This window comes from Peromyscus californicus, unplaced genomic scaffold (assembly GCF_007827085.1).
Source record: "Peromyscus californicus insignis strain IS unplaced genomic scaffold, ASM782708v3 Scaffold_13__1_contigs__length_99412109, whole genome shotgun sequence".
NCBI classification, from domain to species: Eukaryota; Metazoa; Chordata; class Mammalia; order Rodentia; family Cricetidae; genus Peromyscus; species Peromyscus californicus.
In genome coordinates, this window is record NW_026294424.1 from 8982972 (window position 1) to 9010042 (window position 27071).

The window sequence follows — 27071 nt, forward strand, 5'->3', positions numbered from 1 at the left end:
TGATCCATCATAGGGACGTTCAGGCAACTATTTTTGAAGAAAAATTGAGGCACAAAGCAGGTTCTCTTCATTATCCCACTATCGAGCTAATTTTTTTTTTTCTTTTAGGTGATCTACATGATGCCCAAGCCGACCTAGAACTCAAGTTTCTGCCTCTGCCTCCTGAGTGCTAGGATCACAGGCGCGTACCACCACGCCGGATACCGCAGATTTTTTTTTTTCTTTTTCAGTCTCTCCCTTCACCCCCCACCCCGCGCCCCCAGACAGGGTTTCTCGGTGCAGCCCTGGCTGTCCTGGAACTTGCTCTGTACACTACACCAAGCTAGTCTGAATTTAGGAGATCCACCTGCCTCTGCTTCCCAAGTGCAAGGATTAAAGGTGTGCGCCACCGGGCGAGCTATCAGGTTAAATTTCTGAGGCGCGAGTGCACACACAGGTTCAGGAGTACACGTCGGGAGAGACTTGGGAATCTAAGCTTGCTCTCAAACAAAATACACTAACTAAAACAAGAATGAGAAAATAAGCCCGATGCTCTGACTCGAGGACACAAGGCCACGCCCGCCTCTCCTGGATTCTAATTCACCACCAGCCACTCCACCTCAATTCTACCGGCAAACTAGCGCGCAAATTCTCTACTTCCGCTTCCGGCCTCCTGGGCGCGGCTTCCGCACGTCCGAGGCAAGGCTTCCGGCCGCCCGGGGCGGAGCTTCCGGTCGTCCGCGGAGGCCGGTGGAAAGCTGAGGCTGCCGCATCGCTGGGACCGTGGGGCGTGCCATGGCGGTGAACCTGAGCCGGAACGGGCCGGCGCTGCAGGAGGCCTACGTGCGCGTAGTCACCGAGAAGTCCCCGACCGACTGGTAGGCAGCGAGGCGGGTCCGGGGAGGCGCTGGAGCTGGAAGGTCGGGGCGCGGCGTGGCCGTGGTGTTGCTGGATCACCTGCCCGGCTCCCTGCACTCTAGCGAGGTGCTACCCCGCCCTCGCCACCGCTGTCCCCCAGCGGGACCCAGCGAATACCCCCAGGCCTTTCCTCTGCCGCCTAGTGGTCGGTTCTTCCCTGGGAGTCTCTTAAAGGTTTCTGCCTAGTTGTGATTGCTGTCCGCCAGGCTCCTGCCTTTTCTGGGACTTCCCTGGACAAAGGGGTCCCGCGCAGCTCCCCAGCTCCTTAGAGGGCGGAAGCGGCGCCCTGGCCTTTTAAACCCTGATTCAGGAATAGGCCTTGGAAGCGGTGCGACGGTGGGGTTGAGGTCATGAGCTCACAGTGAAGGTTCAGTCAGAGATGTCAGTGGTCTGGGTCCCTGGTTCAATTCACCGATCACATTTCTGAATTATAGGAAGGGGACTGAAAACGGGATACTGTCACCTGTTTGAGAAAGGCTCCACCACCCCAGGACATCCTCTGCTAGGCTGTCAGTGTTTAGGTTTCATCCTGCAATTTACTCGGGCTTTACAGTACTGGGAGCTTGGATCTGTAGTTTCAGGAGTAACCCTGCTGACACTCCCCCCTCCACCTCCACCACCCACCCCACCCTCCACCCCACCCCCACCCCGCCTTCAGCTTTATGCATACCCGTATATAGTAATTCTCTTTCACTTTTCCCACTTACTTAAATTGCTTCCATTAGTCAGTTTATAGGGCTTGTATTTCTGAGAAGTATGTTGCGTATGGCGGGTTAAGGTGAACAAATTCTGGGGAAGACAAACTGCACCTTGGCGTTCTGGTAGAATCGCCACTACCCTGTGGTCAGCACTGAGGGGCATCATACTGAGTCTGCCCAGTTGAGTCTTCCATGGAGCCTTCCACTATTGCGTGGTCCTGTGATCTCTTCCTTTCTACTGCTTCGTGTCTCTTCAATCTCCCTGCCCTTCAGTCTTCTCAGAAACCATCTCTGGGAGTGATACGCCCAGCCTAGCTAGCAGTGTTCCTCTCCCAGGCTTCGTTGAGCTAGCTAGCTTGATTGCTTTTGAGACAAAGCCTCACTGTGTAGCTCTGGCTGGCTCGGAACTCACTGTGTAGACCAGGTTGGCCTTGAGCTCTCCTGCCTCTGTTTCCCACGTGCTCCTTAAGTCCCGTACTGGAATCGCCTGCTCCACTTTGGTCAGGCATTGCCCTGCCTCATCCGCTCCCTGTCCCTTCTGAGGGTGCAGAGCCTTCTCTTTCCTCACACAGTATTCGTCTGCCCAGCAGCCATGTCACTGCCAGGGTTCCTCCAGCCCTGCAGACTGCCACTCCAGTTGAACGAGCCTCTGGCCTCCACCCTCACTGCCATAGCCATTTCAGTAGTTACTCAGCAAGATTGTGTGGCAGGTCCCCACTCGCTGAGAAAATATCTCAGCCATCTCACTTCCCTGCCCATAACTGCACTGGCTTCCTGTTGCACTTTGAGTAAAGCCCAGACTCTTGCCCTGCCTGACCTGCTTCCTGTTGCCCTCCTGCTTACTACACTGGCCACACCTGTTGACCACCCTCGTACCGAAGTCTTTCTCTTCCTCAAAATTGCAAGCTAGTTCCTCATCACAGCCTTTTATCTTACTGCTTCCCTGAATGGAGCATACGTCCACTCACTTGCTGGCTTCTTGTCCTTCGTATCTCTGCACTGAGGTTGTCTTCACAGGGAGGCCTCCAGGATTCCTAATATGTGGACCATGTATATGCCTGGTGCCTTCAGTATCTAGAAGAGGCTGTGGGGTCCCCCAAAACTAAAGATATAGTCATCTTTTCATCTCCCCCAGTTTCACTTCCTTGTGATATAAATAAGATGCATGCTGGAAACCTTCACAGAGTGTGTGTCTGTGTCTGTGTGTTCTTTATCTCTTCCCTAAAGTGGTGGGGTAGGCCTGTTTCTGTCCCCAGTGATTAGTTGTTACATTTTTGATGAATGGATTAAGCCATGTAGAAAAAGAAATAGACTGTCAAAAAGAGATGATCTTCAGTTTGGTAGTCACAAAAGGCTACACACAGAGCTGGTACCATTGCACTATAGGTCAGAGCCACAACTTTAGTTCCCCATCAGTAATCTAGTTTCAGCTTCCTCCCCAATGAGCTTGGTGTGACCTGTGCTCATATGGTTCCTAGTTTACCCTGTGCATACTTCACTCCCTGTCAGCCCATTAGCATTTGGTATATGAATGTCTCTCCTGTCGGAGGGTGAATTCCATGGGGAGGACCTTTCAGGGAGTGTTCATAGCTGCAGCTCTGTTATCAGTACACACATCTGGAGAGGGACTGGATGATAAGATACTTTCTTATTGTTCAAAGCCCAGTGCACTGTGCATCTTCACATTGATTTGAAAGAAGGGTGGAGCTCTGTCGGAGGTAAGAAAAAGCCTCTGAACTGGAAAATTTGTGCGCGCGCGCGCGCTTGTGTGCATTCACAGGTACAAATGGATGTGTGTGGAGGCCAGAGATCAATGTCAGTCTTCCTCAATCACTCTCTGCCTTACTTTATTATTTTTTTTAAGATTTATTTTTATTTTATGTGTATGAGTGTTTGTCTACATGTATGTGTACCATGTGTATGCCTGGTGCCTGTGGAAGCCAGAAGAGGATGTGGGTCCCCTAAAACCGAATTTACAGATAGTTGCGAGTCACATGTGAGTGATGGGAACCAAACCTGGGTCCTCTGCAAGAGCACAAAGGGCTCTTTCTAGCCGCTAAGTTCTACTTTCTTTGGGCCTACTGTTTTTTGAGAGAGAGGGTCTCATTCACCTCATTCTCACTAATTTTGCCAAACTGGGTGGCCAGGAAGCTCCAGGTTCCGTCTATCTCCCCAGCACAGGGGTTATGAGCACTGTACCTGGCTTTTTCATGGGAACTAGGGGTGGCCCTCAGGTCCTCAGGCTTTGCATAACGAGCATTTGTCAGCTGAGCTGCTTCCTCCGTCTTGATAGGTTTTTGTTTCATTTGAGCCAGTTTCTCACCATGTAATCCAGGCTGGCCTTGAATTTACGATCTGCCTGCCTCTGCCTCCATCCCTGCCTCCTGGTGCTGGGGTTACCAAGCATGTGCCACTGTGCCTAGCTTGAACTGAAAAACATTCCTGAAGGTAGTTTCGAATAGAACACAGGAGAAAGTGTGTGAGGTTGGAGGCCTCCGTCCCACACACCAAGCAGGTCTTTGTTTGCCTGCTAGATCCCCTCTATCCTCTGCCGCCTCTTCCAGTCCCCCTGCCCTGACAGCCAGGCTCATCACCAAGAGGAAGGGACTTGTTCCTTCCAGAGAGCTCTATCAATTCAGGCTGAATGTCAAATGTGCCTCCCAGGTCATTGTCCTTGTGGACTGGGGTCTGTGCTCTGGAAGCAACATCTCCTTCCTGGTGACCTGTCTGCAGCCCTGCCTGCTGGGTCTTTCTCACTGACTCTCGGGATATGCCCTTGTCGTTGTACTGACGACCTCTTCTGTCCACCTGCCTCTCGGGCTGAGAGACAGCAGACAGATCTGCTGTCACCTGGTCAGTCCCTGTACCTCATGTCTGTCGGCCCTGCTGGGGTTGTTCGTGTTGGTGCTGATGTCAGGGCCCGTGTTGTGACCCTGAGGTACAGCTGGCCTGTGTGAGAGCACCTCTTCAGGAGTGTTCTCCTTCATTCTGGTCAGTTGACTTCCATAGCCCAGACTAGACGCTCACCATATTTCCTCACTGCTGCTAGAGAGGCAGGTTATGAGCTCAAGTCATCTGCAGTCTTAGGAATAGTTCAACACACCCAGCTTGCTGTCCACGTCGACGTAAGGCTCTGCTGGATGGAAAACACGCCTGTGGGCAACTGTTCATTAGAGGCTTGCTAGATCAGTGAGAAAGAGAGGGAGAGGGAGAGAGAGAGGGGGGGAGAGAGAGAGAGAGATTTATAAATAAATACAGAGTGCTCTCTCTGCATGTACACCTTTATGGTAGAAGAGGGCATCAGATCCCACTGTAAATGATTGATTGTGAGCCACCATGTGGGTGCTGGGAATTGAACTCAGGTCCTCTGGAAAAGCAGCCAGTGCTCTTAACTGCTGAGCCATCTCTCCAGCCCCTGTTTGTTTGTTTTTCAAGACAGAGTTTTTCTGTGTAACAGCCCTGGCTGCTCTGGAACTCGCACTGTAGGCCAGGCTGGCTTTGAACTCACAGAGATCTGCCTGCCTCTGCCTCCTGATTGCTGGGATCAAAGGTGTGTGTCACCACCACCCAGACTGCATCAGTGGTCTTAACTGGGACTCAATATTATGTCATTATCTGTTTTCTGTTGCTGTATATGCCTAGTAAGGTGCATGTTTGCCAGGAGAGTCTCCAGACAGGAAGACCTGCCCCGCCCACAGGCTGTAGATACAGGGCCAATACACTCAGGAGCACCCAAAGCATCTTTCTCCTTCCTGCTTCTCCTTTAGCTGTTCGGATTCAGGTATATGTAGACATATTTTGCCTTTTGAAATTTATGCGCCCACAAGCCAGCTGAATATTTTGTTCATGAGTGTGTAGAAAGAGCACACAACTCTGCAGCTTGTATCTTCCTCTAAATAGATGTATGTATGTCCTTCCCCAGTCTCCATGGCTTTCTCTCAAAGGGAGTCCCACGGCTAGCTGGCCTCAGAGTAGCCTGCTAAGCTCCCATGTGGCAAGATAGAGCAGGGCCCAGTGGAGCCCATGCCTGCCGTGGTAGGTGCAGTGAGGCACACAGAACCCTGGGTGCTGGCCACTGAGTCCACTTGTGTTTCCTTTCAGGGCTCTCTTTACCTATGAAGGCAACAGCAATGACATCCGTGTGGCTGGCACAGGGGGTGAGTATGAACCCAAACAGGCTCTTGGCACCAGAAGAGAAGAGAGACACAAAAGAGAGAGTCTGTGACTAGCCCTGGGCTGTCTCAGCTGACATTTAAGCCATCACAGGAGCAGGAAGGGGACTCAGGCACACAGGCATCACCTTTCTCCAGCTCAGCTACAATGACCCTCTCCCAGTGGAGTTTTCCTGCAGACCTTTTACTGAGCTAGCTCCATTAGGGACTCCTCCTGATCTGAGTGTGGGCCAGAGTCAGGTCAGCCATGACACGCATTCCTCTCTGGCTGTCCTTGGCCGGGCCAGGACAGTGCTGCTGTCTTAAGAAGCAGCCCGCCCTCCAGCTGATGGGCAGCACTTGTCCAGGGCACTGCAGATTGTGGATGCCAATCTTCAAGCTGCTGCAGGTGAAGGCCCACATATGTGCTCTCTGATTCTGTCCTGCCCTGGTCTTGGGCAACTACATGCAAGGGCCTGACCCTCATTTGGGGGAGGCAGTATTGCTGCAAGTGGTCATGGGGACCTCGATTTGGTGGTCAGAGGGTCTGCAGAATACTGACTTTTGGCCACCCCTAGGAGAAACAGGCAACTCAGTTGAGCCAGAGATGCCTGAGATATAAGACAGACCTGTAGCTGAAACCCTTGACTCTCCCATGCATGACTGCCCTTAGGGCCTCCCTGACCACGCTCCACTCCCAGCTCCAAGGGAGTGCCTGGAACACCCCCTCTGCTCCAGCAAATGAGAGTGTGGTTTTAGTTACTGTTTTGTTGATAGAAAAGTCCTTTCCACTGTGAGCGGTTCTTGCTGATGCATCCTCTTTCTAGAATCGCCGCCAATTGATGGTCATCTCACGTGACATTGTAGTGCCTGAGAATTGCAGATATCAGCAGCGGGAGCTTCCTGCCGGCACAGAGCAGGACTGTTGCCCATCAGAATGCTGGCTGCCCTGTAGCTGAAATGACTGACCCAGCATCTGCCATGATCCGGGAAGTTTATAAAGATAAAGAGGCACAGTGTCAGGGAGAATGGCTTAGGGTAGCTCATCCTGACCCCAACCAGGACTGTGAGGGTTTTAACTGTGTCTTTGGGATGCTCCAAAAAGTCTGCCTCTGGCGGCCCTGGAGCTTGAGTGGACGTGGAGTTGTTGACAAGGGAACATTAGTAGGCCTGTTGTCCCAGGTCTCTTCCCTTCAGAAATCTGGTGATGTGCAGGTGTAGTGGTGCACACCTGGAACCCCAGCACTCAAGAGACAGAGGCAGGTGGGTGGATCTCTGTGAGTTCACAGTTCCAAGACAGCCGGGCCCATACAGAGAGACTTGTCTCAAAAACAAAAACAAAAGAAAAGTAAATATGGTAAAAAAAAAAAAAAAAAAAAAAAAAGGCTTTTTAAATTTCTAATTTCCTTCTCAGCTTTGGAGAAGTGGTTTTAAAAAACAAAAACAAACTATGGCGGGCTAAGTGGGGGCGGGCACCTAACATGCTCATCAGAAATGTACTTTCTTGGGTCCCTCCAGCTCTACTAAGTCAGCTGAGTGAGGTTGGGACTCAAGAATCTGATGATTATGTTTGTTTACTTTATTGCTTATTATTTTGTGGTGCTGGAGATTGAAGCCAGGCACTCTGCCGCTAAGCTGCATAGTCATCCTCAGGAGTTTGACTTTAAGCTTGGGTCCCAGGATGATTCTGCGGCAGGTGGGGCGAGCACTGGTGGGGGGTGGGGCTGCAGGCTGCCTCTGAGCCTTGCTGTGACTCTGCAGAGGGAGGCCTGGAGGAGCTGGTGGAGGAACTCAACAGCGGGAAGGTGATGTACGCCTTCTGCAGGGTGAAGGACCCCAACTCTGGCCTGCCCAAGTTTGTCCTCATCAACTGGGTATGTGGATTCCTCTCCGACATACTGGGAATAGAGTGTGTGACTGCACCATTCAGGAAGTCAACAGAACTGTTAGTTAAAAATGGGGGAATGAGCCGGGTGGTGGTGGCGCACGCCTTTAATCCCAGCACTCGGGAGGCAGAGCCAGGCGGATCGCTGTGAGTTCGAGGCCAGCCTGGGCTACCAAGTGAGTTCCAGGAAAGGCGCAAAGCTACACAGAGAAACCCTGTCTCAAAAAACCAAAAAAAAAAAAAAAAAAAAAATGGGGGAATGAGCAGAGTAGACCATCCATTTATTGTGAACCAAGGAATAAATGGCTTTGCTTGGGATTCACCCCCCAAGCTCAGAATGATTCCTGCAGGATGGAGTAGAAATTATTGCAAGAAAATCTCCGCCTTGTGATGGCTCTGATGGAGGAGAGGGCCTTTGGTAGTATTCAGGATCTTTGGGAATATAGAGATAGGGGCTCCAACAGAATAGATCCCCCTAGTTGGGGACCAGGAATGTTTGAGAAATCCCCCAACATGGGAAGCCAGCAGCCATGCTTCTCAAAGAACATCCTGAGCTCCTTGGAAAATATGAGGACTGATCTCATCTATGTGACTCATTATGGAGAATGGCTTTGGCTTTGGCTGGGAGGGGGAGGAGGGAGTATCTTTTAGGAGAGATAGGGAAACTGTTGGGTTCCTAGGAATTGTGGGCCAGGAAGTGGCTTTGGAGGAGGCCTGGGTCATGCTGTCTGTGCTTGTGTTGCAGACAGGCGAGGGTGTGAATGATGTGCGGAAGGGAGCATGCGCCAACCACGTCAGCACCATGGCCAACTTCCTGAAGGTGAGGCTGAGCCGAGCCCTGCAAGGGGCCTTGCAGGATCCAGTACTCTAGATTCCTGAGTACAGGTGAACTGGAAGGGAGCTGGAATCAGTAGCAGGGCCATGACTAATGTTCTGGCTGGCCTGCAGGATGTGGGCAAAGCCACCTCTGCCTGGCTTCAGTGGGGCAAGATAAGGACCACTCCAGCACGGACCCAGTGGGCAGGGCTGAGCCCCGGGTTCTGCTTTGTTGACTGCTCTGTCTGAATGGTGTGTCCAGCACAATGACTCACCCTTTAATCCCAGCCCTCAGAAGGCTGAGGCAGGCAGATTCTTTGAGTTTGAGGCCTGCTAGGGCTACCTAGTGAGACCTTGTCTCATAAAACTAAAAAAGAAAACAGAGGGAAAAGTTGAGCAGCAGTAGCAGGACTTAAAGGAACAAGCCGCTGATGCCCCTGCCCCGTGTATCCCTCTGGATGTATTCTCACATGCTGCCGAGTGCTTGGTGAGTACTCGGTGAGCTTCCAAGCACATTAGTTGTATAGTAACAGTTAATGGGGTCTCAGGTCGGCTTTCGGGAAGGCGTCCGTGAGTTTTCACTGAATAGATGGAAGGTGCCTGAGCATCTGTTGAACTGCAGCGGGAACTGTGTAGCATCCACGGGGAGAGCTGAGCTTCGGTGTCTCCCGACACTAGTCTTGTGTGCAGTGGTGGTCTTTGCTGAATGGCCAGATAGGAGTTTGGTCTGTCCTCTCCTAAGCTTGCAAAGCTTGTGTTTGAAGTGCTGCTTCTGCCCTAGGGCGCCCATGTGACCATCAATGCACGGGCTGAGGAGGATGTGGAGCCTGAGTGCATCATGGAGAAGGTTGCCAAGGCCTCTGGGGCCAACTACAGCTTCCATAGGGAAAGCAGCTGCTTCCAGGATACAGGGCCTCAGGCCCCAGTGGTGAGTGCTACCCTGACATGGACCTTTCTCCAAGCCCGAGAGCAGGGGACCAGAAATGTAGCTTCTAGTGTCTGGGTAACTGCTTCCTTCTGCCTGGCATCTTTAGATGGTAATCCTAAGCCCTGATGGGCACCAACGCCACTAGCTTGGCTGTTCGAGAGCCAGCTTGTGGCAGAGGCTCTTCAGCAGCTATGATTCTACAGCTGTGATCGTCTAATAACCCCAGAGGTGCGGTGTCAGCGTGGCTTAGATGGTCCTGGTAGTAGCCGTTGTGGAGAGCTTCTGGTGGCTTTAGTGCAGAGCCTGAAACCACACAGGCCTGTGACTCTGGCATCATGTAGAGCTCATGGCTGCAAACCACTTCCTAGTCATACAATTGGGACCCATGGTGATTCTTCTGGATGCTGTTAGCAGTCAGCCGTCTGAGGAGCAACCTACTTTAGAACTGCCAGGAGTCTGGGATAAAAATCCTTTCCTGTCCCCGTCGGTGAGGACCAGTTGCCTCTATAAACACACATGTACGTGGATACATACCCTGTGTTCTCAGGATACCATGTCCTTGCTGGATGGTCTCCGTGGGCTTTTGTTGTTCTTTTGTTTTAAAGATGTATTTTATCTTTATGTATAATGTGTATGGGGGTTTTGCCTGTATGTATGTCTGTGCACTACATGTGTACTGTGCCTGCATAGGCCAGAAAAGGGTACCAGATCCTCAGGTGTCTTGAGTTACAGACTGCTCCTCCATGGGAGTGCTGGGAACCTGGTCCTCTGGAAGAGTAGTAAGTGCTCTTAGCAGCTGAGCCCTCTTTCCAACCCTTGTTCTGTTTTTGAGACAGGGCCTTGCTCTGTAGGCCAGGCTGGCCTTGAACTCAAGATCCTTCTGCCTCAGCCTCCCGGGTGCTGGGACTGCAGGTGTGTACTGCCACACCCAGCCCCTAGACGTTTTTCTGAACATCTTGGTTTGTCTCCTTGTGGGTGGTAGGCCAGGCTCCCCTGAGCCCACCAGGTGCAGTCCTAGGAGGTTTCACCTGCTCTTTAGAGCAGGCAAATTCCCTTTACCTGCCCCACCGCGTCCCTGACGGTCCACATGGGGCCAGCCCTCTCATGTACTGTGTCCTCTCTAGGGCTCTGTGTACCAGAAGACCAACGCCATATCTGAGATCAAGAGGGTTGGCAAAGATAGCTTCTGGGCCAAAGCTGAGGTGAGTGCTGGAGTAGTGGGGACAGGCACACTGGCGGGCGCTCTTCTGGGCAGTATCCTCTGCGGCTAGTTAAACTGAAGGCATGTGTGAGTTAAGTCACGGTGCATGATGGGCTATAGTGTCCCAGTCCCTGGCAGGGTTTGAGGCCGAGGGGGCTGCACATGGCTGAGTGCCCAGCTCCCTCTGCAGAAGGAAGAGGAGAACCGCCGTCTCGAGGAGAAGCGGCGGGCTGAAGAGGAGCGGCAGCGGCTGGAGGAGGAGCGGCGGGAGCGGGAGCTGCAGGAGGCCGCCCGCCGTGAGCAGCGCTACCAGGAACAGCAGAGATCATCTGGACCCCCAAGGTTAGCCCATCATGCACTGAGGCAAGGGGTTAGAGCTGTCCCCAGTGCTCACTTGTTCTGAGAAGCAGGAACGCTGAGGGAACAGCACGAGGAGCTGCTGACAAGCCTCAGCTCTCCTCATCTCGGCCCTTCCAGCAGGACATATGAGCAGGAGCAGGAGGTGGTTTCAAGGAGCAGACAGGAATGGGTGAGTTTGGGGAGTCTCTTCACACCTGGGAACTTGCTGGTTTGGCTCTGATTGGCCGCTTGGGAAATCTTTGTTCTCAGATTGAGGCTTAGCTCAGACCTCTACAGTCAACCTGAGGCGTATCTGTGCACATCAGAGAACCAGTGTGGGGGGAGCCAGGACAGAAGCTTTTGGCATGGCTTGAAGCCTCCCATCTTAGGAGAGGCCCTGTCAGCTCCTTGGCTTCCTATTCCCCATTCTAACCCACCCTACACACACTTAACACAGCGTTGAAGGCCTGCTTTCTGAGGTGGGGGCAGTCAGGTGAGAAGCCTTGGGGTTCTCATTCACCACTGGGGTCAAAGCATGCTTCTGTGTTTCTCCCAGGAGTCTGCTGGGCAGCAGGCCCCACACCCACGAGAGATTTTCAAGCAGAAGGAAAGGGCTATGTCCACCACCTCTGTCTCTAGCTCTCAGCCAGGTGAGACCTCTGGGCCTGGCCACAGAACAGGGTGGACTGAGGGGAAGCCTAGAGTCCCATGCAGGGGCCTCCAAGGCATGTTTTAAAGGGTGACCCTTTTGTCCTGCATTAGTGACCCCTAAAGGACAACAGGGCTCTACTGCCCACAGCTTTACCACACAGCCCAGAACCCTGGGGTCTTCACCTGCGCTATCCACGGCCCTACTTCGGGGCTGTAGACTGCAGGTGTTAGATCCGAAGTAATGCACGTGGTACTTTCTGGGTTGTTCAGGCAAGCTGAAGAGTCCCTTCCTGCAGAAGCAGCTCACTCACCCGGAAGCCTCCTATGGCAGAGAGCCAACGCCCACTGTCTCAAGGCCCGGAGCAGGCAAGACCTTTGTAACCTTGTCCAGCCCTGGAGGGGATGCTGGTTGAGAAGGGGACTGTTGTAGGAAGGTGGTCACGTCCTGCTGTGTCCTTTGCTGCAGGTGTCTGTGAGGAGCCAGCTCCTAGCCCTCTGTCTTCGGTCCAGACAGAAGAAGAGGCCACGTACGAAGAACCTCCGGAGCAGGACAGCCTCTATGAGGGGTCTCCACTGGTGGGTTCCTGGTGGAGCGTGGGACAGGCCTGAGTTTCCTGTGGCACCTTTTAGGGCACTAGGAGTGCTTGTTTTTTCTGTTTCTGTTTGAGTGTTGGGCCTGCATACATACGTGTGCCTGTGGAGGCCGGAAGGTACACCTAGAGTTACAGCTGTGAGCTGCTGTCCTCTGCAAGAGCAGCAAGTGCTCTTAACTACTGAACCATCTCTCCAGCCCCTTTACTGCTTTGTTTTTTGTTTTTTTTTTTAAGACAGGATCTCACTGTGTAGCCTTCAACTGGGGATCCTCTTGACACAGCCTTCCTGAGTATGGGCATTGCCCCATGCACAGCATAGATTGATTTTGTGGTATGGATGGTAGAATCCAAGGCCTTGAGCATGGTAGACAAGCAACCTACCAGCTCGTGGACTCATTTGCCTTGGAACCACGCTGTGCTTTAGGGTGGGCCAGTGCTCCTGTGTAGTTGATGCTAGATGCCGAGAGCTCCTTGCAGTCCGCGGCTGGAGGGATTTGTGTGCTCCCTTTGAGAAGAGAGCCATGCGTGCTGCAAGTGTACCAGGCAGCAATCGCCCCTGGCCCCAAAGAGCCCCCCCTCCTGCATTTTGTGCCCTCGTGTCCCCCCCCCCGCCGCCCCCCCCCCCCCCCCCCCCCCCCCACACACACACACACTCCCAGCTTCATCTGAGCTCGGGTAAAGGCTGAGTCTGGGGTAATGCCATCTTTCTCACTTCTGACAGGCGCAGCAGCAGGAGGCTGGCTCTGTACACGTTGACAACTACATGCAGGGCCAGGGCATCAGTGGGCAAGGGCTATGCGCCCGGGCCTTGTACGACTACCAGGCAGGTAAGATTCCCCCAGCTGACCATCACAGATCACGAATCAAGAATGTGTATAGGGGCTTTATGGGGGTTAGCCCGAGGGTGTCTGAAAGAAGAGATGAGATGGCAGGCCCCTGGAGTGGGAATGCCCATGGCTTTGGTACGTCTGTCCTAAACAGCATGTGCCTCCAGTTACTGCCCACCATCCACTGGCAGGAATCCCTATGGCTGTCCTTACTGTAGACCTTCCAGGTCTGATCAGACAAGTGAGGCCTGGATGTTGACTCCCGGCCTTCAGGGGGTGGGAGGCCTGGGGGTTGTGGAGCTTCCTTTACAGGAGTGCTCTGTAGGAAGCTGTGCAGTTACAGTCACATTGGTGCCCTCAGGCTGGATGGCAGTGGGCTGTTTCTGAGGAGGGAGCAGGAAAGGCTGGGCTCCCTGGGGACGGGTGAGGGGTGTGGCAAGGCACTGAGATGCCATCCCTCTGCTTCCTTTCCTGCAGCTGATGACACAGAGATCTCCTTTGACCCTGAGAACCTAATCACGGGCATCGAGGTGATTGATGAAGGCTGGTGGCGTGGCTATGGGCCTGATGGCCACTTTGGCATGTTTCCTGCCAACTACGTGGAGCTCATAGAGTGAGGCTGAGGCCTGTCTTCCTTCTCTACTGGAAGTGGCTTCCTTGTTGTGAAAAGAAGAGGCCTAAGAGTCACTGTTTGGCACTCTTCTAGGAATGAACTTCAGTGAGGACAGGGCTCCCTCTGCCTTGAGTGCTCTGTTACCCCAGATGGAGCAGAATCCCACTGCTCCCCCAAATGCTTACCACAGCCTCCAGGACCTCCTACCAGACTCACACTTGACCCCAGTGGGGATGGCGTATTGAGCCAAGCTTAACCTGTGGCCAGCTCCTGGGTGACCTCTGTCCAAGGAGAGCAGCACTGAGAAGTGAGGGTCAGAGCAGGGACATCGGGGGCCACATCTGCATTTGCCTTTCTTTCTCTGTGTGGCTTCTGAGGGGTGGCAGCTGCAGCTGTTTAGAAAGGCCCTTAGGAATCAGGAACTTAAGAAAATTGCTTATAGCGAAATCTTGACCAAAGTCAGAGTAGACCATGATGGTTTTGACAGCAGGGAAGTTTTCTTACTAGGGGCTTCCCTCCCTCCTTCCACTTCTGTCCCCATGTCTGTGCTGTGGGAAGAAGGGATGGGATGACCAAGCTCCCATCTTGGGGAATGTGAAAACTCAAAGACATGACATGTATTGTGTGGCTCACTCAATGTCTGCTGGCTCCGCCCATCTGTGTTGATAACTAAGAATGCAGTGAGGACCACAGCTCGTCCGCCCCACTTCTGATCAAAATGGGAAGAAACCCCAACCTGGGGTGTCTCTGCATTGTACCTGAGCGTGCAGATGTGTGTTTACACATTATGTACCCTCAGACAGACTCTGGCTGTTTAGCCTCCTGTAATGAGCCAGGCATGGTGGTATATGAGGCAGAGGCAGGTGCATCTCTGTGAGTTCAAAGCCAGCCTAGTCTTTATAGTTCCTGGACAGCCAGAGCTACATAGAGTCTCAGTCTCAAAAAGAGGGGCGGGGTATATAAATAAGATGTAACTGATGTCGGAGCCTTCCTGCATTTCAGTTCTAGAAGAGGCCACTGCTGCACAGTTGGTCCAGCACTCATCTGCCTGGAGATGCTGGGTGGACGTACTTGACTCCCAGACTTAGCCACTAGCAGCCTGGCGTGAAGGTGCCCAGGGGAAGCACCAGGCTGTGGTCCAACCTACTTCCTCCCCATCTCCTGCCTATCCTTAGGCTTTGTGGTGACCACAGTAGGCCATGGAGGCCCATGAGTTTGGTCTGGAGGCCTAGTCTAGTAGGCTTGTCCTGGCTGGGAGGTACACTTAGCATGCCATTTACGAGGTCACAGGGATAGCAGAAAGCCACCCTGAAGGAAGCTGGTGAAGAGTCACACTTCCTGTTTCTCATGGAGAAGACCAGATCACATTGCTTTTCTCCCTAATACAACCAAGTGATTCTGGAGCCGCAGGGTCACTACAGGGGATTGGTCACACTACAGAGGGTATGCAGAGTCCTGATTTAGCCCCAAATAGCCAGAGATGGATCCTGGACTTCTGCCTGCACTGATGTTGGCTTAGGTGTAGCTGCAACCCTGGACCTGGGAGTCCTCGTGACTTAAGAGTCGAGCTGTGCAGACCAGGCCTGGCCGTGCTAAGCTTGGCACTGCAGAAGTAACTTTATTGCCCACGTCCACCCTCACTTTGCCTTGCCCTGGGCGGCAACAGCTTCCATGGCCTTGCGAACTGTCTCTTCGTCTCCCAGGAACCTCATGGGCTTGGTAGGCTTCAACGCCTGGTCCAGCTCATACACGATGGGGATTCCCGTGGGCAGGTTCAGTTCCATGATAGCCTGATCTGACATCCCTGGAGCAAAGGAACAGTGTTCTTAGCCACTTCCACTCAATTCATACAGTATGACCTTTGGTGCTGGGGTGCTGCCAGTTATCCCATCCCTGAGAGCAAGGCCACAGAAGTGTGTGTGCCTAAAGGTCAAGGCAGATCTGCATACAGAAATAGCGTGGCAGCAAGACAACATCCCCCTGAATAGCTGTGACCTGAGTGCTACTACGCATGCTCTCAGCCCAGGGTAAACTGGCCAGACTAAAGAGGGTTGGGAAGAGTGTCATTTTAGAGGTTCTAAATTTTGAGCAGGGGAGGAACAGGAAACCTGACCCTGTCTGCTCCTGCAGCCCCTGCCTGGAATAGCAATTCAACCTTTGCTGTTGCTATCAACCCAACCCAGCCAAGCAGGAGGACCTGGGAGTGTTTCCTGGAGCATCCAGAGCACTCCGCATGTACCTCTTTCCCCAGGAGCTGGAGAAATGGACCACACCCAGCTCCTTTCTTAGGATCCCAGCAAGCCTAAAGGTCATCCAGAGTCTAATATAGACTTCTGATGTCTAAGACCCAGTTGGGACCATAATTATTGACCTCCCTATGCCCATATGGCTCCCCAAACCCGTCTGTCACCCCTTGCTCTTGAGTAGGAGCCCCCCCTACAAGCCTAAGATCGTTAAGTAGTTCCATAGCTCTGCACTGAGACTGCTTTTTGCCTAAAGAAGCTGTAGGGAGGGAGACAGTGGTTCAGCTGTGTGCAGGTGGGTGGGCTCTTTGTTGTAGCCTCCCCCTGAGGCCAAAGGACCTCCAATTCAAGGCCCGTGTACACAGTGAGACTATCTTTAAAAGAAAAGCCGGCAGCACTGTGCCAAGAGTTCTGTAGCAACTCAAGTGGCCTGTCAAGGGTTGGGGCTGAATGCACCAAGCTCCGGCCCTCTTTCCCTGTGGGTGCCTCAAGCCTGCTCTGGAGTCGGCTCCTGTGGGGTGGCTCAGCTGTGCAGACTAAACTCACCATCTCCGTCATAGCCCAGTATATGCTGGAAGTGGATCAGCAAAACTCCCTCTCCACTTTTAACCTCAGTCTATTCCTGCAACCCTCACATGTGTAAAGTATCTGAACAGGGCGGGGTGCTCACCCTCACTCTTTTCTGTCTCACATCTTTGCTAAGGGTGATCCTCACCTTCTAGATGCTTCACAATGCCTCGAAGGCTGTTTCCATGAGCGGCAATAAGCACTCTTTTGCCAGCCTTAATCTTGGGCACTATCTCCTCGTTCCAGAAGGGCAGGGCCCGGGCAATGGTGTCCTTGAGGCTCTCACAGGTAGGCAGCTCCCCAGGCTTCAAATCCGCATAACGCCGGTCCTGGGGAGAGGCACAGGGACACTTGCCTTGACTCACTGGGTAGCCCTCCCACCCAGGCTCCCAGCCTCACAGCCTCCCAGCTCCTGGCCCACCTTGCTGATGGTATTGTGGTAGGGGTGTTTCTCGTCCATGGGGGGTGGCGGGGTGTCAAAGGAACGCCTCCAGATCTTCACCTGCTCCTCCCCGTGCTTTGCAGCTGTCTCCGCCTTATTGAGGCCTGTGAGGCCCCCATAATGCCGCTCATTGAGGTGCCAGGTACGCACCACAGGCAGCCACATTTGGTCCGTAACATCCAGGATGGTCCAAAGGGTACGGATAGCCCGCTTGAGCACCGATGTGTAGCAGATGTCAAACTCCATTTTGGCATCTTTGATGGCATTGGCCCCCTGCTTGGCCTCCTCAGCCCCCTTCTCACTTAGTTCTGCATCAAACCAGCCACAGAAACGGTTCTCTTGGTTCCATAAGCTCTCACCATGGCGAACCATTACTACACGGTGGGTGTTCATGATGGCAGGAGACAGAGGCGTTCCAGGTGACAGCAGCTTGCTTAGCCCCTTCAGCTTTATAACAGTTTTCCCAGCCCCCACCCCAGCCCTAACTGCCAATCAGCATTCCAGGAGGTGCAGGCAGGGGCAGGTGACCAGTAGTAGAACTGGGGGTGGGGTGTAGTCCAAGGAGCTGGACTTAAAAATAGCCTACAAAACCATCGGCTCTGCCTGGGCTCAGATGACAAGTCCATAACTAGCTGGAACCTGGGGCCAAGCTGGGTGGGGTAGAAGTCAAGCCTGGGGTGTTCTCTATGGAAATATTCTTTGACATCAGGGGCTTTCGGTGTCTCCACCAGCCCTTTCCTGTGCAGGCAGAAACAAAACTCTTCCACGCCCACTTCTGATCTTTAAGATAGGGTTTAGCAGCTATGTGGCCCAAGCTGCAATCCTCCTGCCTCAGCCTCTTAACACAATAAGACAAGCTCAAGCCTGTCTCAGAAAGGAACCTAATCTAATGTCAAAATCAGCCTAGGAGTGTGTGTATTGGTCGTCCATCTGAAGAGGTCAGTGCATACATTAATGTGTGTGTCTACAGCAGACGACTGTTCTCTGCCCAGGTTCCTGTCTCAGCACACATGCATTGCCTACATTAGTGTGTCGCAGGCACACACTTGTTGCCAGGAGAACCCACACACACACATACCCCACCCTTATGGCTTTGCCGTGTTCAACTTAGTAGAGAATTTCTTAGGCTGGAGGCCTTCCTCAGGCTCCTGATCACCTACCTCCCTGGCGGGGTTCTCTTCCGCCTTCCGTAGGCAGCCAAGCTAGGAGGGCCCTTTGGTAGACAGAGGAGCAGGAAAAGTCATGGCAGAAAGAAGCAGAGCAGGTACAAGCCATGCTTTAGGGAAGTCCAGCCTCGTGGAGGGCAGTACCAGACAGCAGCATGGGCTGAGAACCCCTCTTGGTTTGGTTTCCAGAACAAAGGAAAAGGACTCTCGGGGGCCCCTTGTTGAGTCTGAGCTATTCTCCAAGCTAGGCTTACCCCTCCAAGCTGAGACCACCTCGGAAAAGAAAATAGAATTCGTGGCACTTGCAAGCCCATACCTCCTAGGGACAGAACTGCACCAAGTTAGAGGGGTCAGTTATAGGGTATGTTCAGTCCTTCTCGGGGCAAGCACCCAGGGATAAGCTGACACTCAGAATGAGCAGCACAGAGTCCAGAACATCTGCATTTGAGCTTGGAGAACACAGTCCCAACATCTTGTCCTACCTCCCCCATCTGTAAACAAGAACAGATGGGTGGTGGGAGCCAAGGCCTTGTATGCAGGGAAGCCTCCATCCTGGTCCCAACCCCCACAGAAGACTCTGTAGACCAAAGCAGACCCAAGAATCCTAATAGGCAGAGTTAGGAGAACTTCTGTAGAGCTCAGGGCTTGCAGGTGGAACCCATGCCTGCTCGTGACACCACACTCAGGTCTCACTTTTTCTCTCTCCTAACCCAAGTCTGGTCTCTGTCCTTGGCCACATTAGGAAACCCACCAGATTAACTGACTGTGACTGTGGCCCTGAAGGACAGCATGATACCACAGCTTGACAAGACCACTGTGACTAGCTCTGGGTGCTAGGAAGGAAGGGGCGTGGCGGGACAGGGAGGAGGGGAGGACCGGCTGGCTGCTTTGAGGGTGCATCAGGAAGCAGCAGCCTAGATGATACTCTGATGAACTCAAAGGACTCTGCTGTGAGCCCTACAAGGAAGGGATGCTAGGCTGAGGTGCCAGGAAAAACCAGAGAGCCCTAGGGGCCTAGAGAGATAGCTCAGCAGTTAAGAGCACTTCCAGAGGACCCAGGTTCAATCTCCAGCACCCACTTCACAGCTCCAGGGGTGTCTGGACTCGGTGGGTATCTGCAATAGGGTGCACATTTCCCACACACAGACACACAATTAAAAGTAATAAAAATAAAAACATTTTAGAACCAGGTGTGGTTGTGCAGCCCTTTAATCCTGGAGCAGGGGAGGCTGTTCAGCCAAGATAGATGAAGGGCCGTTTCTTTTCCTTTCTTTAAGACAGGGTCTCAAGCCAGATGGCAGTGGCGCATGCCTTTAATCCCAGCACTCAGCAGGCAGAGCCAGGCGGATGGATCTCTGTGAGTTCGAGGCCAGCCTGGTCTATAGAGCGAGATCCAGGACAGGCACCAAAACTACACAGAGAAACCCTGTCTCAAAAAAAAAAAAAAAAAAAAAAGAGAGAGAGAGAGAGAGAGAGAGAGAGAGAGAGAGAGAGAGAGAGAGAAAAAAGAAAAGTGTACACCACCATGCCCAATTAATGTATTTTTTTAAAGACAGGGTCTCATGTAACCCACACTGGCCTGGGGCTTACAGAGGAAGGTTAGGCAAGAGCCTCACCTTACATCCTTCACCAGACTGGTCAAGTTGTCTGTCTTTGGCATTTCTAGTAACGGCTATCTATCCATGACAATTGAATCATGACAGCTAACATCAGAGGTAACAATGAAGGATCAAGAAGAGAAACACGGTCCTCACACTCCCTCCTGTCCTCACTCCCTCCTGTCCTCACACTCCCTCCTCTCCACAGCTCTGCACCCGAGGTGTGAGCTAGGACAATTAAGACATCTAGATTGAAAGGAGGAAGTAAAATTGTTTCTGTGTGCAGCTAGCCTGGCTTTATATACAGAAATCCTAGAAACCAAATATAACAATAGATGAAGCAACTACTTATATTGTTCTATTATTAAATAAAACTCGGGAGTCAGATACCAGGGTAACCTGACTGATCAGAGATGCAGCAGAGAAGCAACCAGTGATCTCCTCTCCTTCCTCAATCCAAAAGCCCCCTCGAATCTTTCTAAACCCCTCCCTACTTCTTCCTGTGTCTCCCTATATGTCCTGGGTCCTCCAAAACCTCTGTGGCCGATTCTGATCAGCTGGTAGCTGGCTCCGCCTTCTGATTCAAGGTAAACTTTATTGGCAGTCTCAGGAGTGTCAGAGTGTGATCAGAATATATCACAACAAACAGGTGAGTTCGTCAAGGCTGTGGGAACACAAAAGTCAACTGTATTTCTACACACTAGCAATGAGTAATCCAAACATGAAATTAACCAAAAAATCGCGCTTAATGCAGCATTTAAAGAATAAAACATGGGATTTTTCCATCTTTGAGAGAGGTGCCAGACTGGTTTTAAATGACAGGGCTTAAGCAGTCTTCCTACTTCCGGAGTAGCTGGGACTACAGGGGTGCACCCACGCTGGGTTTAAGACTAGAGTTAACAAAAGGTGTGTACGATGTATATTCTAGAAACTTAAAACAGCCCAGCAGGCTGGCTCAGCAGCAACGGGCTATACCAGCAAGCCTGCCGACCATAGTCTAAGCCTCAAGAGCCACATAGCAGCAGGACAGAAATGACTTCCACGAGCAGACCTTTGATCTCCACGTGTATGCTGCAGCCAGTGTGCATGCACACACATGCAGAGATGAACAGGCGTGCAAAATAAATGCAAATTGAAAAAACCTATAAAACTGGGCTGGAGAGATGGTTCAGTGATTAAGAGCCCTGACTGTTTCTTCCAGAGGACCTGGGTTCAATTCCCAGCACCCACATGGCAGCTCACAATTGTCTGTAACTCCAGTTCCAGGGGATCTGACACCTTCACACACCAATGCACATAAAATAAAGTTAAATAAATTAAAAAAAAAAACTGGGCTCAGCTGTTACATGCACTTGCTGCTCTTACAGGGGACCCAGGATTGGTTAATAACACCCACATGGTGGCTCACAACTATCCATTACTCCAGTTCCAGGGGATCTGACACCCTCTTCTGAGCTCTGTAGGCACCAGACACATATGTGGTGCAGATACATATATAGGCAAAACACTCATACACATAAATCTAAAAATAAAAACTATAAAACATTGTTTGAAGAAACTAAAGTATATCTAAATAACCCCCTGTTTATGGATTAGGTGTAGTGGTACATGTCTTTAATCCCAGCACTTGGAAGACAGAGGCAGGTAGATCTCTGTGAGTTTGAGGCCAGCCTAGTCTAAATAGTGGGTTCTAGGTCAGCCAGGGATACACAGTGAGATCCTATCTCAAAAATAAAAATATTTGTTTTAAAGTTGGTAATTTTCTGCGAATTACCTAGACCTTCAATGCAGTCTCTTATCAGAAGAGTCCTAGCTGGCTACTTTGCAAAAGCTGAGGACTCAGAATGGCTAGTCCCCCAAAAAATCTGAACAAAAACTTGGAGGATTTATTCTTCCCAATTTCTAAATATTTGTGCAGAACTCTGGTAACAGAGACAGTACAATCCTGTAAGATAAACAGAGGTCATGGAACCGTACTGAGTCCAGGAAACCTCCCTTCATACTGTGGTTAAATGTTTTTTGACAAGTGTGCCAAAAGAATCCAATGGACAGGGAATAATCTCTTTAACCAATAGTTTTTGGATGACAGGACAGCCACATGAAAGCCAATAATGGTGGACCCATACCTCACACCTACCTGTACGTTTACTCAAAATACATTTACTCAAAATTAATCGTCTCAATAAGAGAGTGAAAACTAGGGACTGGAGAGAAGGCTCAGCCAGTAAACTTCAGGAGCATGAGGACCCAAGGGTGGCCCTCAGAACCCACCTGAAAAGGCAGAGCATGAGGACCCAAGGGTGGCCCTCAGAACCCACCTGAAAAGGCAGAGCATGAGGACCCAGGCGTGGCCCTCAGACCCACCTGAAAAGGCAGAGCATGAGAACCCAAGTGTGGCCCTCAGAACCCACCTGAAAAGGCAGAGCATGAGGACCCAAGGGTGGCCCTCAGACCCACCTGAAAAGGCAGAGCATGAGGACCCAAGGGTGGCCCTCAGACCCACCTGAAAAGGCAGAGCATGAGGACCCAAGGGTGGCCCTCAGAACCCACCTGAAAAGGCAGAGCATGAGGACCCAAGGGTGGCCCTCAGAACCCACATGAAAAGGCAGAGCATAATGGGGCCGTAGAGACAAGAGGATCCCTTGGGCTCAGCCACTCTACCCTAATCAGCAAGCTCCAGATCCCAATGAGAACTCCTGACTCAAACACGAAGGCAGTACAGGAGAGATAGCTCAATGGTTAAGGACACAGGCTGCTCTTCCAGAGGACCCGGGTTCAGTTCCCAGCAACTACATGGCAGTTATCTGTCACTACGGTCCTAGGGGATCTGACACCCGCTTCTGACCTCTGAGAGCAGATGCATTCTTGTGCTCATCTCCCTTTCTCTACTCTTACACACTTCAGGACCCTCTGCCCGTGAAAGGCGCCACCCACAGCTGGATCTTCCCACCTCAGTTAGCAAAAGGAAGACAAGAGTCGACACAAGCCATCCCAATCTAGACAAGCCCTCTTTGAGAGTCTCTTCCTCGATGAGTCGTCTGGACTGTGTCAAACTGACAATTAAAACTAACTATCACAAAAATAAAACAAAAATAAGGGTGGGTCTAGGGATATTACCCAATGGCATACCGCTTGTTTAGCCTAGATTCCATCCAAAGCACCACCACAAAAAAAAAGAAGAAAAAGGAAAAAAAAAAACCCTCAAACAAACAAAAACAAAACAAGCAAATGAAAACCCTCTTATAAGCTCAACAAGAAAGAGTTAAGTAGGGACTAGTGAAATGGCTCAGTGGATAAAGGCACTTCCTTCACAAACAGGAGGAACTGTTTGATTATTTTCTTAACTAACTTTGAATACCAAAACACCACGTAAAAGCTGTACACACAGCATAAGGCTCTGTGATCCTCGCTCTCCTGTGGGGAAGTGGTAAGCAGATAGGAGCCTTCCCAGCGGCTCAGGGCCAGCCAGCCCGGTGAACATAGGAGAAAAGCAGTAAAAAGACCATCTCAAACAAGGTGGAGGCAAGGATCAACACGTGGGTGTCCTCTGACCTTCACACGTGTGCTGTGGCACGCACACACACACACACACACACACACCAGTTGAAAATGGACAACAGACCTGAACAGATAATTCCCTAGCCAGAAATGGCCGTGCGCTCAACACTACCAGCCATTCAAGAGGAACGCAAGCGAAAAATCACAATGAACTGCGCTTCACTCCGCAGAGCTGCAATTAGCCAGGGCGGTGGTGGCGCACGCCTTTAATCCCAGCACTGGGGAGGCAGAGCCAGGCGGATCTCTGTGAGTTAGAGGCCAGTCTGGTCTACAAAGCTAGTTCCAGGATAGCTAAGGCTAAACCCTGTCTCAAAACGAGAGAGAGAAAGAGAGAGAGAGAAGAGAGAGAGAGAGAGAGAGAGAGAGAGAGAGAGAGAGAGAGAGAGAGAGAGAGCTGCAGTTAGAAAAGCAGCCATGGACTTGGGGTGGCTGGGTCAGTAGTAGAGCAGTAGAGCACTTGCCTAGCACTGGCTGGTCTCTTGCTCAATCCTCAGCACCAAAAACCAAAATGATGGTAACAGGTATAACGAGGCTATAAGAAACTAGAAGTTTCTTTCTACCAGGGATCTGCAGTGGTCACAGCCTGTCCTTCTAACGCATCACCATTCTTTTGTGTCAGCTGCTAATAACTAGAAACACTCCCTACCAAGGACCCCCAGTGGCTCCAACGGGAATCAGGGACCCCACAGCCAGCACACTTGCCTAGGATCCAGAGAAGGCAACAGCATCCAAAGAACAGGACACCAACCCAACAAAGACAGGACCAGAGATCAACACCTAGGGACACTTAGTCATCATAATGCAGATGCCTAGGCCTCAGCGCAAAAACAGAAGCATGACCAGCCAAGTTAGTCTGCCCCCACCAGAACCCAATGACCCTATTACAGGAGGTCCTGAGAAATGCAATATAGTTAGAGCATAAGACAAGGACTTCAAAAGGACCTTAAAGGGGATATGAATAAATCCCTTCATGAAGACTGAAAACACAAACAGTTGAATGAAATAATAAAAACAGTTCAAGACATGAAAGTATACCTAGAATCACTAAAGAAGACACAAACTAAAATAAAACTGGACATGAAAACCAGCATATCAAACAAAAACCTCAGAGGTAAGCCTCATGAACAGATTACAAAACATGGAAGAGAGACCGTCAGGTAATGAAGACAAGATAGAAGAAATGACCATCTCAGTCAAAGAAAATGTTAAATCTAAAAAAGAACAATAAGAAAGAACTCCCCAAAGAGTAGACAGCAAGGATAATCCAACTAGGGGTTAAACCAATGAAACAGAAATTTAAAAAATTACAAAGAATCAATAAAATGAGGAGCTAGTTCTTTGAGAAAATAAGATTGACAAACCCTTAGCCAAACTAACTAACTGCCTGTCTGTACAGACCTCCAGGTCTTCTATGGTTGGTATTGAGATTAAAGGCGTGTGTCTCCAATGCTGGCTGTATTCTTGAACACACAGAGATCTACCTAGCTCTGTCTACCAAGTGCTGGGATTAAAGGCGTGCACCACCACCGCCACGCTCTTGCTATGGCTCTAATAGCTCTGACCCCCGGGCAACTTTATTTATTAACATACAATTAAAATCACATTTCAGTACAAGTAAAATACCACCATAAAGCCACATGATCATCTCATCAGATGCAGAAAAGGCCTTTGATAAAATCCAACATCCCTTCACGATAAAAGACCAGAAGAGACTAGGGATACAAGGGACAGACCTCAACACAATAAATGCAGTTTACAGCAAGCCCACAGCCAGTAAGTATCAACCTAAACAGGGAGAAGCTCAAAACATTTCCACTAAAATCAGGAACAAGACAAGGTTGACCACTCTCTCCAACCTATTTCATATAGTACTTGAAGTCTCAGCACTAAGACTGAGGGAGACCAAGGGGGCACAAACAGCAAAGAAAGAAGTCAAAGTATCTTTATTTGCAGATGGTATGATTTTATACATAAATGACCCCCCAAAATTCCATCAGGAAACGTTTACAGCTGATAAACTGTTGGGGACACAAAGGTCCTTGCACCCACAGAGTACTAGGGAACCGGAAATGTCAATCACAAAGGGGCCTCTCCTTAAAGGAGAAATTAACCTGTTTTTCACCCAGAAGCCTGGGAGTGGATATTGTTAATGACTCTGTGACCTTTTCGCTATCTGAGGAAGCAGACCTCACCCACCTTTTTCTATAGAGACAAACCTCACCCAAATCCACCAGAATGTTTATCCAGACTCTCCCTCCCTAGACCTTTATCTTTAGCTCCCAGCTAATAGAATCCATCCTTAGGGGAGATGTCACATGTATTTTATGGCCTGCTGACCTCTGTGGTGTCCCAGTCAGAGACCACACTAGATTCTAGGTCCTTTAGCTAGAGAACCCATCTTCATGGTCACACGTACTTTACAAAGAAGTTTCTAAGTACTCACACCTGAAGCTTTAATGTGCACCTGGAATAGGATGGGTTGTTGCCTGGAAACCTGGGATGGGAATAATGATTGCTGCCTGGAAACTTTCTCACAAATTGTTCTGTGTTTTAAATATGCTGACAATGAACAGCCTGGCATCAGACTATCCAGTTAACAAAGGCAATCTGAACCAAGTTTTCATCTTCACCTCTTCTGTGGTTTGCTTCCCTGCCTGGGCATCTGCAGGGTCTCCCTCAATAAACACTTTCAGCAAAGCAACAGGATACAAAATCAACACACAAAATTCCATAGACACTGTATCACAGCGCCTAAGAAGCACACCTGGAGTCTTCCCCATCTTGACAAGCCAAAAAGTTGAAATTATACAGATTATTTTTCAGATCCTAAGGGAACTAAACCTAGAACTCTGAAAGATTAGTGGGAAAAAAAATCTAACAATGAGAAGCAGAACAAGCAACACCTTTCTAAGTAGCCCTTGGATCAAAGAAGAAACCTCAGGGGAAACAGAAAATGTTTTGAGCTGAATAAAAAGAAAAAGAAAAATACAGCTTATGATGGCACGTGTCTGCATAGTGTAACTTTCCACGCGGATGCCGTGTCTGCATGCTGTAACTTTCCACGTGGATGCCGTGTCTGCATGGTGTAACTTTCCACGTGGATGCCGTGTCTGCATGGTGTAACATCCACGTGGATGCCGTGTCTGCACTGTGTAACTTTCCACTGTGCTATGCTGCTGCCTGCCACGTCTGCATGTTGTGTCTCCCTCACCTGCCGTGCCCCTTGGCTCCACCCTCCAAGGCCTCTCGAGTGCCATTTTACAACTCTGGTTCCAGGGGATCTGACATCCTCTTCTGACCTTCGAATGCACCAGGCAGGCATGTGGTGCACATACATACATGTAGGCAAAACATTCATTCACATGAAGTAAAATCCAAATATCAAAATCAAAAACAAAAAGAGTAACAACACCAACAACAAACAACCCTGATTTCCCCTCCACTACAACACAGTAAAATTGTGAGACAGTAAAATGATCAGAGGTAAATTTCCATTATCACATGCTTACGAGGGAAGGCATGCCTCAACTGGGCTTCCACTGCAGAGGAGAGAACAGAGAAACTGATGAACGAGGGGGAAGTCAAAGCATCGAAGGAAAAGAACGCCAAGAGACCAAGAAAAGAAGAAGACGCTTATCATCGTAGGAAGGAGAGGAGGGGCGGTGAGACAACACAGACACTAAAAACTAAGAGCACACTACTGACTGCTCTACAAGCATCCAGCAGTTTCGATGAAACAGACCCGTGGTTTTAGAAGTCACAAACTACCAATACTTCCCCAAGAAGATAGAACCAGAATCATCCTGGATCTACTAAGAAAATTAGATTCATAACTTGAGACCTTTCGTGAAAGAATCCACTTGCTGTCTGCAGTGGCACACGCCTCTAATCCCAGCAC

General features: G+C 50.7%; 2 protein-coding genes across 3 annotated transcripts; one reads left to right on the forward strand and one right to left on the reverse strand.

The window, feature by feature from the left end:
* Nucleotides 1-699: 699 nt before the first annotated feature.
* On the forward strand, nucleotides 700-14236 carry Dbnl (drebrin like). Of its 2 annotated transcripts, none has more exons than XM_052734424.1 (13): nucleotides 700-857; nucleotides 5697-5752; nucleotides 7508-7620; nucleotides 8377-8451; nucleotides 9229-9375; nucleotides 10500-10577; nucleotides 10767-10918; nucleotides 11054-11105; nucleotides 11472-11565; nucleotides 11837-11932; nucleotides 12033-12142; nucleotides 12881-12986; nucleotides 13464-14236. In XM_052734424.1, exons 1-13 carry the CDS (start codon nucleotides 775-777, stop codon nucleotides 13601-13603), a joined length of 1302 nt encoding a protein of 433 aa, XP_052590384.1. In that variant the 5' UTR covers nucleotides 700-774; the 3' UTR covers nucleotides 13604-14236. The 2 variants fall into 2 exon arrangements, with proteins under 2 accessions (XP_052590384.1, XP_052590385.1); XM_052734425.1 differs by having other exon boundaries at nucleotides 11057-11105.
* Nucleotides 14237-14361: 125 nt separating this feature from the next.
* On the reverse strand, nucleotides 14362-19450 carry Pgam2 (phosphoglycerate mutase 2). The gene is made up of 3 exons (XM_052734426.1): nucleotides 16831-19450; nucleotides 16558-16738; nucleotides 14362-15403 (listed from the first exon to the last, which is right to left on the reverse strand). The coding sequence occupies exons 1-3, from the start codon at nucleotides 17242-17244 to the stop codon at nucleotides 15237-15239; spliced, it is 762 nt and encodes a 253-aa protein (XP_052590386.1). The 5' UTR covers nucleotides 17245-19450; the 3' UTR covers nucleotides 14362-15236.
* Nucleotides 19451-27071: the final 7621 nt, after the last annotated feature.